Source organism: Ursus maritimus, unplaced genomic scaffold (assembly GCF_017311325.1).
Source record: "Ursus maritimus isolate PB19 unplaced genomic scaffold, ASM1731132v1 scaffold_4, whole genome shotgun sequence".
NCBI lineage: Eukaryota > Metazoa > Chordata > Mammalia > Carnivora > Ursidae > Ursus > Ursus maritimus.
Window position 1 is genome coordinate 3,314,212 of NW_024426552.1, and position 15,647 is coordinate 3,329,858.

General features: G+C 58.4%; 1 protein-coding gene across 5 annotated transcripts in view; it reads right to left on the reverse strand.

Moving 5' to 3' along the window:
* PDE9A (phosphodiesterase 9A) overlaps positions 1-15,647 on the reverse strand; it is a 94,171-nt gene that overhangs the window by 12,857 nt on the left and 65,667 nt on the right. For all 5 annotated transcript variants that reach the window (XM_040621874.1, XM_040621875.1, XM_040621878.1 and 2 more), the window contains 6 exons: positions 12,381-12,465; positions 6,792-6,867; positions 4,828-4,902; positions 1,179-1,265; positions 327-431; positions 54-136 (listed from right to left, as the gene is read on the reverse strand). In XM_040621874.1, coding sequence (XP_040477808.1) covers positions 54-136; positions 327-431; positions 1,179-1,265; positions 4,828-4,902; positions 6,792-6,867; positions 12,381-12,465 — 511 coding nt within the window. The remainder of the gene's footprint in view (positions 1-53; positions 137-326; positions 432-1,178; positions 1,266-4,827; positions 4,903-6,791; positions 6,868-12,380; positions 12,466-15,647) is intronic.

Here is a 15,647-nt window from a genome sequence, read left to right on the forward strand (position 1 = left end):
TGATAACCAGAGAGCCCATTAAAAGGAAAAAAAGAGAGAAATTATGTACGTACGTGTTGTTGTATCCTGGATGATCCAGATCATGGCAGACGGCTGCCGTCATTAGGATCAAGATATCCATTTGGGAAAACTTCTCCTGGATCAGAGAGAGAGTGGGAGGGGGTGAGGAGGGGGCTGGAATGGGGGGAGAGGAGTGACACGGGTGGGAGGAAGCCCCTTGGCTGCTGGCCTGGGGGGTGGGGCCGGGAGGGCGGGGGAGCCTGTGCCCCCAGGTGGGGGCCGTGTCCCGAGGGTGCCCCCCCCCGAAGGAGCCCCCAGCGACCCACCTGGAGCCTGCAGAGCCAGACCATGCTGTACATCATCTGGGTCACGCAGAAGCAATGCCGGAAGTTGTGGAAGGGGTTGTCCCTGTAGTTGTCGTGCACGCAGAGCTGCGAGAGACGAGGGTTCCAGTGCCGCGTCCGCTGCCTGCCCTCCCCGCCAAGCTGCCCTGCCCACCTTCCTCCCTGTGTTGCCGGCTGCCCGCGGGTGTCTTGGATGAGCTCTGCGTCCCCCTCGGCTGACCCAGAGGCCAGCCGCCTGCTGGAGGTCCGCGCGAGGTGGCCCGAGGCCCGAGGACGTCCCACTGGCCACCCTGCGACTTGCACCTGGGCTCATGGGCTGAGGTGTCCCCAGAGGCGCTGAGGAACCACGCGGGGATGTGACGCTGCGGGGGGGCCTGGGGGGCTATCGGAGCGGCTCTGGGTCCCGGTCCTCATCACACCTTTTCGTGTTTTAATACTTAACATCTAAGCTTTCCTACTTGGTTCTGAGCAGTATTTTATGTAATCTGTTGCTGAACACACACTCACATACTCATACACGTACCCTTCCACACACGCGCACTCACGCCCCCCCATAAACGTGCACACACCTGCACACTCGCTCGCCGCACACTCACTTCACCGGCCCCTCCCTGGGTCTTCATATTGTCTCGCGCATCAGAGCAGCAGCTCAAGGGCGCGGAGTGTTCTGGTGGGAGACGGACGGGGACAGGCTGCGCGTCCTCACAGAACACTCATGGGAACGTCACCTCCGTCTGTAGGAGGCCCAGCGCCACCAGGCGGGTGCCCGGCTGGTCCGTTCCCCAGTAACGGGATGACGCCGTATTCAAGGGGGACGTGGGGGCCTGCACTTACCAGCCATCTCCTGAGTGTGATGGGGTTGATGGAGAAATCTCTGACCAGGCCCAGGTCGTGATACATGTGCTCTAAGCAGCTCAGCATCTGCGGACACAGGAGCAGAAGGGTGGTCGGTGGCGGGGGCGGGCCAGCACGGCCTGCCCGACAGAGCCGCCCTTCCTGCGTCCCGGGAGATGCCTGCGGGGCCTGCCTGTCCCTTGAGGGTGAGCCCTCCACTCCTTGGAGCCCCGACAGCGAAGCCATGTTGACCGGGGGGGGGGGTCCCAGGACCCCTAGCAGGGATGTGGGGACTTGAAAGAGTCATTGGGCTAAGAAGTCAAGGGAGTTCCACGCAAGAAGGGACAGCGATTGGGTGAGAGGCAGCACCCCCAAACGGCCATGTCAGGAGTGACTCTGTGAGCTCGGACACACGAGAAGCCAGGCCGAGGTGCTTGGGACACGGTTCTGTGGGACGCGCGCCTGAGAGCAGGTGCCTTCACAGACACAGATGCCCTGTGCTCTCGCTGACACTCGATAGCCTGTGTCCCCAGCACGCTTTCTGAGCCCTTGGGGGGTCCGTGGGGACCAGACACACACTGTAATGCGCTCATTGTGGAGTCTGGAAGGTAAGCTGCGTTCTGTCACCGAGCTGTCTTCCACAGAAATCTCGCTCAGGTTAAAATAGATTTGTTTTCAGTCCCGGAGAGGATGGATTGTCATTGTTGCGATCTGTTTAAATACAGCTCAGAGCTGTGGAGCTAATTCAGCCGGGGAAGAAAGACTGAACGATTATTAAAAAGTGAGAGTCTGAGAACGTGGGCTCTGCTTTCTGGGAAGCAGGTCTTGGGTGCAGCGCCCGGGGAGACGGGAGACCCGCGAGGCCCCGGGACCGCACACCTGAGCCCTGCCTCCGTCCCATCTGTCAGCTACCTGGGCCTGCGTGGCCACACTCACGGGCGGCCTCTGGTCGCCGTGTGACCTTCTCTTCCCAAATGGTGTGCAACGGACTGAACTGTGGCCCCCAAATCAGTATGTTGAAGCTTGAACCCCCGGCATGACCGTGTGGACAGAGGGCCTTTAAGCACTCATTAAGGTTAAATGAGGTCATTGGGGTGGTCCTGGTCCAGTAGGACCGGTGTCCCCGTGGGGAGAGGAGACCAGAACAGATAAGCACACTGGGGCGACCACGTGAGGACACGGAAGGTGGTGTCTACACGTCAGGGAGAGAGGCTGGGGAGACACCAGCCTGGCCGACGCCTGACATCGGACCTCCAGGTGTGAGAGGAGGTTCTGGGCCTATAATGCGTGTTACGGCTGCCGAGCTGACTGCTACATGGCGTGCCTCCAGAGACCCATCTTCCTTCCCACGGTACTGGGAGAGCTGGGAATGGGGGAGGCGTGGCCTCTGCAGGTGCAACCCTGTACCTACAGCGTCCACAAGACAGCTGTGGAAGGAACGCCACGGAGCTGAGACCCGTGGCATCGCCAAGAATTCAGTGGGGAAACGGGAGGTACATGTGGGAGCCTGCAGTGTCACAGGTAGAACGTACTCCTCGAGGGGACAGGAGGGATGCGGACAGGAGTATGTGCAGGGCGCCGGGCTCCGGGGACAAGTCCAGGGCCCTGGCGTGCGGCTGGGGGTGCTGGTGCCCACCGTCCTGGATGCCAGCGCTCGGGGCCAGAGGGCTGCAGCCCCTCTGCTCCCCACCCCACGCGCACACACAGCTCCAGCCATATAACGCTGGTGGTGAGCTTGGGAGTCTGCAGTCGGAGGTGATGGGCAGATGAGACCATCTGGTCCTGTGGCGTGTGCATGGCTCTGGAGCAAGGGGGCATCTCTGTGCATCCGTTCCCACACCAGCAGCCCCAGACGCTAGGCGGTCCCGGCCGCAGGGCTGCATGGAGCTGGCTGCGGGCGCTCGCCGGAGACCTGGGGCCCCGCGCTCTGCAAGCCCCGCGCTCTGCAAGCCCCGCGCTCCGGGGAGGCGGCCGTACCGGGAAGAACTCTGACACGTCAGCCAGTGGTGAACTAGAACATGGGAAGCCATCTCCTCCATCTGCTTTGTGATCCGGAGGACCCTGGCTGGGGCCGGGGGTGCTGGGCACAGTGATAGCCCCAATCAGAGGAAGAGACGTGAGCCCCGTACCAGCGGCCTGACATTCCAGGGCGTGAGCTGCTTCGTGGGCGGCCAGATGCAGTTTTGGGGGGCCTTCACCACCCACAGTCCAAAATCCACGGCATCCCCACACTGGCCAGAGGCTAGGGCTCCCGTCTTTGGCATTTCTGGTTCCTGGCCGCATGCTGGGAGAACACTTCTTGAAACCCGGGAACTGCTGAGCAGTCTGCCCTGGGCACTGGGATGCTCTGGGGGAAGCCCACCCAGAGGCCGGGCCCACCTGTGGGCTTCACCCCGGTCCTGACGCCGTGGGCAGGAAGCCTTCCCCTCGTGGTTGCATGAATCCTTCAGTCTCTCCATGAGGCGGCATGACCTCTCCGGCCACAGCAGAGGTTCCGTGGGAGATGGAGACGGGGCTGGAAGCGAGTGCCCGTTTCCATGCAGGCGCTTTGCCATCGGGGACTCGGCTCCGCTTTCACTCCCGCATGCGGAAGCTGGAACGGTTTCCAGCAGCCGTGTCTGCCCACCCACCAGAAGCGGGAATCTGTGAGTGCCGAGCCATCCTGCTGTGCCCACTTGCCTGCGAACGGGCCTTGCCCAGCCTGGGTCCCCTGTTCAGACCTCGGTCCCAGGACTTGTCTTCAAGGGCCTGACTCCCGTTTCTCCTGGCCATGCTGCCTCCCACCCTCCCGAGCACGGCGGCTTCCGCCCTGGTCTCTTGCCCGTCTAAACCCACGCTCCAGTCCTGCACGCTCCTGGGTGGCTGGATGATTTGGGGCACACGTGTTGTCTGGTCCAGGGCTTGGATGGGACAATCCCCGGGACGGGGGCCAGCGCGCAGTGGGGCGGAGGCAGGGTGGGCAGCGCGGCAGTCTTGTGCCAGAATGAAAGCACGAGAGCCGGGCACTTGGAGACCCCAGGCCCTGGTCAGCGACACGATGCCCGCTCAGGGCGCAGAGCCCTCTTTTCCTGTAACCTGCGGCGAGCTTGCTGGGAGGGCAGACTTTCTGCGTGTCTGCATTACTGGAAAGCTGGAGGAGTTGAAGATTTGGTGGGCCTCGTGTCTGTGATGAGGAACTTTTGTTTTCTTGGGGCTCAGAAATGGAGGGGTACAACTGATGTTATTATTAGACTGAACAAACAAAAATCCCCATGTTCGTATTTGCTCAGCAGAAAGGGAAACTGGAGGAACGGTCTTGCGCAAGTCCTGCACCCCCAGTCCTCTGGCTGCAACACAGCTGCCTTCCCTCAGCCCCTTTCCTGAGGAGGCATCTCCCGGGTTTCCCCTCACGGGGCACGGCAGCTGGCCTGGGAGGGTGTGCAGGGTTTGGGGGGCCAGCCTTCCTGCACTTGACCGCCCGCGCCTCTGCTCTGACACCCCCCCTTCCTGAGTCCTGCGTCCCGGCCCTCCTGAGCCCACCCAGGGTCAGACTGAGGGAAAACCTAGGGAATCAAGTCAAAACAACAAAGGCCAGAGAGAAGGCGGAGATGGGGGCTGGGGTGGCCCTGGCAGGTCCCCGTGACACTGGCACCAGGGGCCCCTCGCTCACCTCGTTGGGCTCCCAGAGCCAGACGTCAAAGGTGGGCTTCCGGAGAGCTTCGATGGTCTCTGGAGAGAGCAGGTACTGGAAAGGACAGGAGGTCGGTTAGGCTCTGGGCTGAGACAAAGGCTGGTGAGCTCGCACGGGCCGCGGGACGTTCGCTCCACGTCCTCCTGTCCCCTGGTCAAGGACACCTGTGCACGGACTCCAAGGCCACACTGCAAGGATTCTGCAGAGGGCCAGCCTCCAGGGACAGACATCCCGTCTGTGGCTGCCAGAGGCAGGGCGGGGGCACCAGGGGGGTCGTGGGTGACAGAGATGTTCCACATTTGATGGTGCGGAGGTTTCCTGACTTAGTCTCTGCAAAGTCACAGCGCTCCGCACCTGCAGGAGGCAAACCTGACTGTGGGTAAATTACCTCTCCGTAAACCCGATTAAAACATGCACAGTAGGGGCGCCTGGGGGGCACAGCGGTTGAGCGTCTGCCTTCGGCTCAGGGCGTGATCCCGGCGTTATGGGATCGAGCCCCACATCATGCTCCTCCGCTATGAGCCTGCTTCTTCCTCTCCCACTCCCCCTGCTTGTGTTCCCTCTCTTGCTGGCTGTCTCTCTCTCTGTCAAATAAATAAATAAAATCTTTAAAAAAAAAACAAAACATGCACAGTAGAGTGGAGTCAAGGAAAAGGAATTAACTGGGCAGAAGATTCAAATACTGGCCAAGAAGCTACTCAGAGTTTCTGCTTTGGCTGCAGGCTAACGAGGTGCCGCTTGCTGGGCGCTGTGGATCGGGGAGCGCCAGAGTTCGGGTCAAATTGTCCTGGGAAACAGGCTGGGATCTTAGACGTAAGACTGTCATGGTGTTTGGGATTAGATGTACTCTTCCCCGAGGTCTTTGGTTTGCTTGGTTTTTCATTTATTTATTATTATTTATTATTATTATTATTTAAAGAGAGAGAGAGCAGGGGGAGGAGCAGAGGGAGAATCCCAAGCAGACTCCCTGCTGAGCACAGAGCCCAACGTGGGGCTCAATCCCACAACCCTGAGATCATGACCTGAGCTGAAAGCAAGAGTCAGACGCTTACCCGACTGAGTCACCCAAGCGCCCCTATTTGGTTTCTTTGAGGAATTGCTATGGAGGATGGACATCTTTCATTTTGGCTGTAGGCTAGGCCTTGTGGGCCCCTGGGGCAGGACTGGGAGATGCGGGTCACGTTTTCTTGTGGAAGAGGCCCTAGTGTCCATGTGAAGCCTCGGACAATATGCCGCACGTATTTGGAACCAGGTTGGGGGAACCCCTCACAGGCTGGCTCTGGGAGGCTCTTTGTCCTTGCGAGGACCGTGGGCAGTGGGGGTGGGGGTCTGCCCCATGCCGGCCTCGGGACACCTGTCCCCGTGCCAGCACACCGAAGCTTGACTCTTCACGTAAGCGCATGTGGACAGTCTGCCAGGCCGGGGTCTCGCTTGCTCAGCTGAAGGCACAGCCGAGATGGTGACCGACATCGCCAGACCCTTCTCTGTGGTGATTTGAAGCCCCTGCCCCCCAACCCCCAGGTCACTGGGCCCTCCACTAGGGCCTGGGCTCTCGCAACGGAGAAACCTCTTGAGGCGGAAAAGCCAAACTTCTCATGGTACTTACATACTGTTCAGGACAGGAGAGCCAATGAGGCGGATTTTAGGTGATTTTAAAAAATGAAGCTCCTTATCGTAAAGTCTGAGTGTAAACACCTTCAGCGAGTGGGGGAGGGGCCGAGACCTGCAGGCCTAGGGTCCCCCATGGCCAGCACACAGCAAAGAGAAAAAGTACTGGGCCTAAGAACAGCAAGGGGGGCCCACAGCCCAGGGCCAGGGCGGGAGCTGTGTTTGCAAACGTGCCGACAGAGGGGGCCTGGCCAGGGCGTCGGGGTGGCTGAGGGTGGGGGGCCTGGCTGGGGGCGCAGACCTGCCGTTTCTCCAGACCCAGAACTTCTTCTCACCTTGGGGTACGTGGGGACATCACGGCGTGGTGTCAGCTTCTTGTCCACAAAACTGTACTTACAGGGACAGCTGGTCCTGCAGGGGGACAGTCAGGATGAGCTCTGGCACGGCTGCTCGGACGAGGTGTCCGGCGGGCCCCTCCTCACAGCGACCCTGAAGAAGCCCCAGCCAAACCCAGACCCCACACACCCCTTGGTCGTCTCTGTTACAGAAGAGTAAGTCAGAGAGCCAGTGACCTCTCACTGCTAACCCCCCAGGGACCCTGCCTGGACCTGGGATATTGTGGCTCTCCGAGAACACGTCACCTTCATTTTGTGCAAATTCCTAAAAAATCTTTTAATGATGCAAGTAAAGCACTTTTATTCTAGAAAATTCAAACAAGAGGGAAGTAGGCAAAGTTTAAAAAAAATTTTTTTAAAAAGCAAGTCCCCACGTTACCTACTTCTTTCCTCTCCATCTCACACCCTGGAAATACCTTCTGTTAAGTTTGGGGTATCCTTCCAGAATTTTCCAGGGCACGGACACACAGGGACAGTGCCTTGGATTTTTAACAAAAATGGAAGTGTCTCAAACTTACTCTTTTACTACTTGTTTTTTTTTTTTCCACCTTGCTCATGGCAAACTCTGCTCGTTGCTCCCCAGAGCTCAGCTTTAGACAAGGCACGTCCTTCTGGGGTGCTCCCGGGGGGGGTGTGTGTGCTGTGCTGCCAATCCAGTCCCCCACCGTGGACTTTTAGGACGTTTCCAGTTTCCCCCCCAGTATCTACCTTTAGAGATGAATTTGCTTTCTGCCTCCTGACTCTGTTTCCCTTCACTTCTTAGTATCGAGGTACCCCCCCCCCCCATAAGGACAGAACCAATTGAGCCAGGCGTGCTCTGGAGGGAAGCCGCCTTCCAGCATCGGGGGGAGAGTGTGCTGACACTGGTGGTACCCGGGGGCTGGATGTGGCCCCCTCCCCACCCTGGGACCCTACCTTCCTGGAAGGGAACATACTCCCTATCCTTGGACGTTACACTCTTTGTACATCACGTCCTGTCTCCTAGGAGAGCACTTCAATAGCACTTAGTAAGAGCCATGAGACATTCCTGTCCTTTAAGCCTGGGCGTCTACACCGGGGAATTTAAGAAAAGAACTGGATGCAGGGAAACTGCTCTTTGCAGGAGGGTGTTGACGGCAACGTCATCTGTTGTTACAAAAACACAACACGAAACCAGAAGCCACCTCAATGTTGCCGAATGGGAAATAATTTAAACCATTATGGTACATCGACAAGATGGACTGTTATGTGTTATTTAAGATAATTATGAGTATCACGTGAAGTAAGAAGGTTTTTGGGGAAAGAGGGAAAAATGTTGCATACAGTAGGGACTGAAAGATAATGCAAAAAAAAATCTATCAAACTACAAGGAGAAAAGAACACATTTGCTGGGTTGACATGAGCATGCGTTGTGACCTCCTGGAAAAATGTATGCGCTGGGTATTGGTTCAGATTTGATCCAGTTATTGCTCACAGCGTTGTCAGGGGAAGGAAGATTACAAAAGAGGTCTCTTTTCTTTTCAGAAGAGGTCTCTATACAGAGAAGCACATCTGGGCGGCTCGGCATCCAGCTTTCAGGTGGGGCTCACCCCCCACCCCCATCCGTACAGTCTGGAGGTTTTCCCCGGGGCTTATGCTACTTGGAAACTCAGAGTAATAACTGTTTCCTTTCTGATAAAGGAGCCTTCCGTACAATTTTCTGGGGGTCTTGCTATTCTTTCCCTCAACGTGATGCTTACAACACTCACCAGACCTCGTGTGTGGAAGGGATTTTAAGAGACTCAGTAGAAGAATAACCCTTGAACCCCTAAAAGTCACCAACCAGAGGGTCTCCATTGCCGCCCTGTAAACGAGAAGTCGCCCCCGCACGTTTCTGAGCAGTGACGAGCTTGGTGTGTGCACTTGGGAAAGGATACCACACCATCGCCCTGTCTTCCTGCGCTGAGCCTCTCCGTGCAAACATCCACACGCGCGCCGTGTACGACGGCTGTGCGCGTTTCCCGGGAGGATGGGGAAGCTTGCGCAAAGCAAGATGGTTCGCCTGCTGGACTCCAGCTGCTTCCTTGAAAATCCCGGCGTCGGGAGTGTCTGCTGGGTGCCCGGTGACTCCTGCCAGGGCCCCCCCACCTTGGCCAGGCGGCCCTGCGTGCTCCCCCTGTGCCCCGTTGCCACGGGAACCGGCATCCTCCAGCGACAGAGTAGCTGGCATGGTGCCTTTTCTTTTCATTCTATTTGGGGCTTATTTTTGCTTCCATTTCCTGGGCTCCCAGCCCCCCCCCCCCCAGGTGGCTCATTCAGTGGACAAGGCCATTTGGGATGAAAGTGGAGACTGGAGCCCTCCCCCACCCGGGGTAAAGCGGCAGGCTCCACTCTGTGCTCAGCTAGGCCTGGCCCTGCCCTAAATGTGAGCAGGAAACTGGATCAGGAGAAACTCGGTGGAGCATGGCCTGTTCCGGGGGCATCTGGGAGCCTGCCTACGACCCCACTCCACTGCTACTCCCAGTGCGGGAAGTCCCCTGGCACAGAGGCCTGGCTGGGTGGTGCTCGTGTAGGGGCGAATGTGGGGCCACCGTTCAGGCTTGTTAGCCAGCTGTGTGGGCACGGGGGACAGACATCTGTCTGTCCTCCCACGGAGGCCGACCACCGCCTAGCCGGGTTGATATCACCAGGAAGAGCTGTGTGGGTGCCTGTCTCTCCCCCCTCCCCCCGGTCCAGGCGAAGCCCTGCATTGGGGAGCCTGGTCCCAGGGACTCTAAAATGCTGCACGGTGTGCCTGCGTGACTACAATGGAACCTTCCAGACAACAGAGACAGAACGGGGGGACACATGCGGCCTCCTGTTTGCCATCTGTGTTCATTTCTCTGTAAAGCAAAGGGAAGGGCCACTTGTGTGGGGCACAGAAAGGCACAGAAGGGGCTGCTGGGCTCCTGAACCAGGGCCCGGGGTGGGTGGCCTGGCTGTGGGTTAGACCTGGGCCCAGGCCTCTGGGTTTCTTTTTCCTAAACGTGTCTGCAATGTTCGAGAGTTTTCCCCCCATTCTGTGACTGAATAGTCGCATCTACCCGTCTCTCACCTCTGTGGGATGCTGTGAAAACCGTCTGCTGAGAATATCGCCAAGCAGTTAGGGCACCGGGAAGGCTTCTCTTTGGACCATGGCACCGTGAGCTCTAAAAATGTCCTTTCTGGGCAGCGAGGAAGAGCGCTTCAATCCTCGGCTGGGCCCAGGCACCCGCCACGCCCCAGCTCTGCCTACTGGGCCAGATGGGCGCCTGCGGGTCACGGTTTGCCTCTCGGCTCCCGGGGGCTTCTTCCCATGTGCTCTAAAGCTGGGTGTATGCTCCCCCTATGCTGTTTTGTGGGTTGGATTATGTCCCCCAAAAGTGAGCAGTGGAGGTCCTGACCCCAGGACCTGTGCACGTGACCTCCTTTGAAAGGAGGTCATCCCAGGTGTAATGACTGCACATGTGGCCACACTGGGGCAGCGTGGGCCCTGATCCAATAGGACTGGTGTCCTTTGGAAAAGGGACATTTGGGCACAGAGGCACACACGGGGAGAAGGCCGTGTGAAGACCGAGGCTGTAGTAACGCACGGACCAGCCAGAGCCCCAGGGGCTGCTGACATCCAGAAGCTTCCGAGAGGGGCTGGGATAGATCCTCCCTGGAGCCTTCAGAAGGAGCGTGGCCTTATGGACACCTTGATCTCTGACTTCTGGCTGTCAGAAGTGTTTCAGGCCCCCAGACCGTGGTGCTGTTGTGGCTGCCACGGGACACTGGGACAACGTGGACCAACCCGAGCGGCAGGAGCAGGGCTGGCAGCCACCCCTCTTCCCCAGCATGGGAGGAAGGTGCAGGAGCTGGAGGGGGCCCGGCACATGGCAGGGAGGGGGCCGGCGAGGGCGGGGCTCATGACTCACCCCTGTGGCTTTGGGCAGGCGGCAGGACTTAGTCATTCGAGGAGGGACAAGAGACTGCCTTCTAAAAACCCTCCCGCAGGTGCTCTGTGGGCTGCGTGGGTGCGGCACGTGTGTGGGGTAAGGCCCACAGAGGTGGGAAGGGGCCTCAGGGGTCCCATTCCTGCCCCGGAGACATGCTCTCTGGGCGGTGAGGTTCCTTGGCCCGTCGTACACACGAGGGACTGAAGCCGGGAGGCAGTTCAGGGAGGCTTTCCTTTCTTTACTTCCCTTCCCCGGAAGCTGCCGGATGAGGCTGGTAACGCTGAAGCGGCCGGAGTGTCCGTCCTGGGGAAGAGGCGGCTCCTGGGCAGATGGCACAGGGCCACCAGGCTCTCAGCGCAGCGGGCATGGACGGCACTCAGCCACGGCGGCCAGCTGCAGAGGACTGCGGGCTCAGCGAGGCCGACCAGGCTGGGCTAATTGGCTTTTCTTACGTGGCCGTGTGGACTGGCCACGGGATGGAGGCCCAGCAGAGGGCAACTCCATGACCACAGCTGCGGAGGGCCTGAGTGTCCTTTCAGCTGCTGAGCCAGGCCCACCTGCCTGCCCCAGCCAACTCTCAGCCCGTACCCGGTCCCACAGGGGGCTCTGTCTCCTGCCCCTAAAGAGCCTCTCACTAAGGGGGTGTCTAGGATGAATTATTCACTCGCTATTTTCTCAAACTTGTTCACCCCGACTTCCCCAAATCACATGGGATGAGACATCCCCAAATCCAGGTCAGGTGCCCAGTGGGTGTGATATAAACGTGGTGTGGTCCGTGTAAGACCACATTAACATGGCTTCGAGCCTGCCCAAGGCTGGCCAGCCCCTCGGCTCTCGCACGGGACTACACTGGCACCATCAGCTTCCCCTTCACCTCCTGCCTTCAAAGTGCCTTCCCTGCTTCCAAAGACAACCCGATATGCGCAGGGCTGTGCTGCGGTTCCTTGTCCCCACTAAGTCCCGCCGAGCTCCCCACACTGGACGTGCTCGCTGTGCGTGCTCCCTCCCCCATCACCTCCGCTGTCACCCTGAATGCTTGCTGTGACCACAGTTTCGGCAGAGGGTCCCGCTGTACAAACACCTGCTTTCGAGGGGGGCGTAAGGAAGCCCGGGGTGTTTTTTCCACGAATTTTAGCTCCCAGGGGAGAAGCCCTCATTCTGCACGACAAGTGATCTGTGTGGAGAATGGCCAGAGGCCGTGTGGCATCTCCCCTGTGACCTGCTGCTCTGTGCTGTGGGGACGTCCACACAGGAGCATGGCCTCCGGGCACCAGCACGCCATCCCCTGCAAGCCAAACGTCTTCTCCTCTTATTGGGCCCTTTCTTTAAAAATCGCAGCCAACTTCTCTCAGGCTGGATAAGTGAATCCTAACGCTTTGTTCTGTGGGAGGGTCATTCCCCCTTTAAGTGAAGCCGTCCTCCTCGCCTCCGTCTGCCGTAGACGCTCCTGGGGTAAGAAGGCTGTGCGGTTGACAACCCGGAGCCGGGCTGCCTGTACCCTGCACTCCCCCCGGTCACAGTGGGGTCGGGCCCTGCCACAGGGCTCCGAGGAGAACAGCCCAGAGCCCCCTCCCGGGCCCACGTGCAGGGCCTCTCTTCCCAGGCCTGGCCTTACCTGCCGCTTCTGGCCGCCAGCTCTTCCCGCATCTTTTTGATGTCACTCTTGCATTTCTCGATCTCCACCACTTTCAGGCCTTCCACTGGGACGAAGAGAAACAAGGGGGTTACCATGGAGACACGCGGAGGACCTGGAGAGGCTGGAAACTGGGTCTGGCCCCACGAGAAAAGCTGGCTCTGGCTCCTGCCGTGGTCTCTGCTGCGGAGGATGCTAACAGCTCAGGGACAAGGACTCTGGCCTGGTGGGCCTGTCCCGTCCGGGGCCAGGACGATCCACCGCACCCCTCCCTGCCGTTTCTGCAGGGCAGAGCCCCTGCTGCCCTCCCCACAATCCCGAGTCTTCCTGCACGCACTCCCCACTTTCTCTCCAGGCCTCTAAGCACCAGCTGAAGACGGGACAAAGAAATCTTATTCCAGAAAGAAGAGGAGGAAATAAGGCCGCATTGCATGAAAACACAAGAGAGGCTCAGGGGGCAAACCCCCAGCCTTCCCAGCAAGGATGAGCTCATATTGCTAGAAAACCTTCCCATGCTCAGTCCCCGCCAGAGCAGGTAACCAGGAGAAGGTGTGGACTCTGTGTGGGGGAGACGCGAACAGGCCTGGTCAAGGGTGAGCAGAGCCTGGGCTCGCTCACATTCTTGCCGCCCCGCTGCAGAGGAGAGCCTGCAAAGTCCGGACACCACCGTTCCCCCAAGAACGTACTGGAGCTCATGCCTCCCAGCGAGCACCCAGCATTGAGGCCTTCACTCTGGCGTGTGTGCACGTAGCCCAGAAACACACACAGCAAGCGGCCTCGGAGAGGCTTTCAGGTTCGCGTCTGCTTTTAAGAAACAGAAGAGATTCGCTTCGCTACTCTGCAATCTTACCTCAACTTTTATGCAAAAAGACACTACCCACGATGCTACTCTCGTCCCCTTTCCCTCAAGCGTGGTCTGAATACCTAAAAATATGATGCGAATGATTTCTCCAGGAAAAACAATCCCCTCCCACGGCAAGTGTTGACAGAGGAGAAGCTCCCGGCAGCCTGCCTGAACCCCACGCTCCCTGGGCAGTCTTCCAGGCGTTTCCAGGGTCAGGGCCCAGATGGGGGCAGGGCTGCTGAAAATACTGCTTCTTTCTGTCCAAAGTGGTGGGAATCTGGAGGATCTGATATTCGGCTGTGGGCCTGGTGACTTGCTTCTGTGCCACACGGGGGGTGTTGTGCCGAAGGTCCCCCACCAGGACACAGCACCAAAGCCCGGGGCCCTCAGTGCAAGAGGTTGGGACCAGCCAAGTGGGGAAACGCAGAGAATTCGACCTTGGGGACGGTTCACTCCCTCACCAAGAGCCCACACCCTCCTTCTGAGTGGGGTGTTCTTCGTGCTTCCTTGCATCACAGACCCCATTAGGAAGTGACTGGAAGCCACAGGTCCTCCTCGGAGAAAACCGCAGCAGCTCACAGCCCTGCTGGTTTGGACCTCCCAGAGTGCGGTGTCCAGGCCCTGGGCCACACCGCAGGAGGCTCGCCCGCGAGGGAGTCACGGTTCCAGCTGCATCTGCCGCTGGGACGCTGACCTCAGCAGATGGCAGATTCGACATCCGTGGGAAGGAGCTCAGTCTCGTGGGCATGTGAAGGGCAGACATTTCCAGAAAGTAAGCAGATCTGGCGAAGAGCCAAAAGCGAATCAAGGAGTGTAGAGTCCAGACGGGGAGGCGGTGCCCGCCAAAGTCCCGGTTACGTTCACTACATTTTAAACATAGTTTTTCTTGTTACAAAATTACATCTGATTGTTGTGGAAGACGGAGGAGATACAGAGAATCTCCAAGAAGAATGTTTTAAAATGTATCCACAGTCCTGTTGGCCCAGAGAACGACCCATTTATCACGTATATTGGTGTGGGTCTTCCCAGGCGTTTCTCTCCCACCCCCGTGCATTCAAAATAGCTGTCTGTCCATCCGGAGTTCAAGAAAGACAAAATTGCAATCATGCTGCTTGTGTTTTCTCATTTGCTGTTTACTGTCCTCAGGGAATTAAGGACACGCCCCATGTTAGCAGCCGCCTCCTGGCTCCTGGCTTGTGCGTGTGTGATGTCCGAATATTCGGTGTCCGTTCACGTAGATCAGATTTCCGGGCCATTTGCCGGGGGTGATGTTCAAATTAAGGCTTTTGGGCAGCACAGCACAATATCACTAATTTGAATCCCAGAGATTCAGAATTTATGGCAATTACGCTTATGAAGAGCCTCGTTGCCAAGGAGATTGATCGTGAGTAACAAGATGGCAAAGTTGGGCATTAATCAATGGAGAGAAAAACATGTCGCAGAATTAAAGGCGGAACATGGGGAGGGAGCTCGGGGGGCAGCCGGCACACCCCACACCCGGTGCCCCTGCTCCCGTCCCTTCCAAGGCTGCCTCTGGAAGATTCCGCAGTTCACCTTTGGCCTGTCCCAGCCCCACTTTGCCCCTGTCCCACAGGAGGGAGGAGGCCTGGCCCAGGAGTGGGGGCCCTGAGAAGTCCCGCGCAGACCCTGGCGACAGCTGTCCAGTGAAGCTGGATGTCAGGTCCCTACATGGCGGCCCCCCTGTCCACCTGCAAACTTTAAATGGGTGAGCACAGAGCGGAACCCCACACTAGAGCCCTGGAGGGCTGCTGGAGCCCCCCATTGAGGAACACCCCCTGCAACCGGGGGTCCCCTTGAGGACTTCAGGACTCACGGAGTGGGGAGCCTCTGTAAGTCACAGGTCAGCCTGAAGGATTCTGAAAGAGGGGTGCTGGCTTTGGGGAAGGGGTTCAGTGGGCAGAGGCCACGGAGGCGGCTCTGCCCCCTCCTCTCCTCCACTGGCTTGCTGGGCTCCCCGAGAGGCCTCCTTGGCCGGCAAGACCCATCTTCAGCTGCAGAGCTCACCGAAGTTCATTAAAGATGCGAATGGCTACAGCTGTATTTCAACACTTCCTCCAGAGGTTTCGGCAAAGAATGTGCATAGGCCACACGTCCCGAGTGACACAGAGAAAAGCTTGGGTTTCGTCTTCGAGGCTTGCAGATTGTTTGTGTGACCCGGCATTAAACTCTGTCCCATGGGCCAGCTCTCCCAGTGTTTCAGGTCTGGTCCAGGCCTGGGCCCCGGAGCAGGGCGCCTGGCGCCGCGGCCACGTCCCGCAAACAAGGAAGGAAGTGGAGCCCCTGTGAGGTTTCACTCCAACCAGAAAGCGAGGTGAGGACCTGGGGGTCCCGTATCCATGAAATGATTTCTTTTTTTTTTTGGTTTTTTTTTGTTGTTGTTGTTT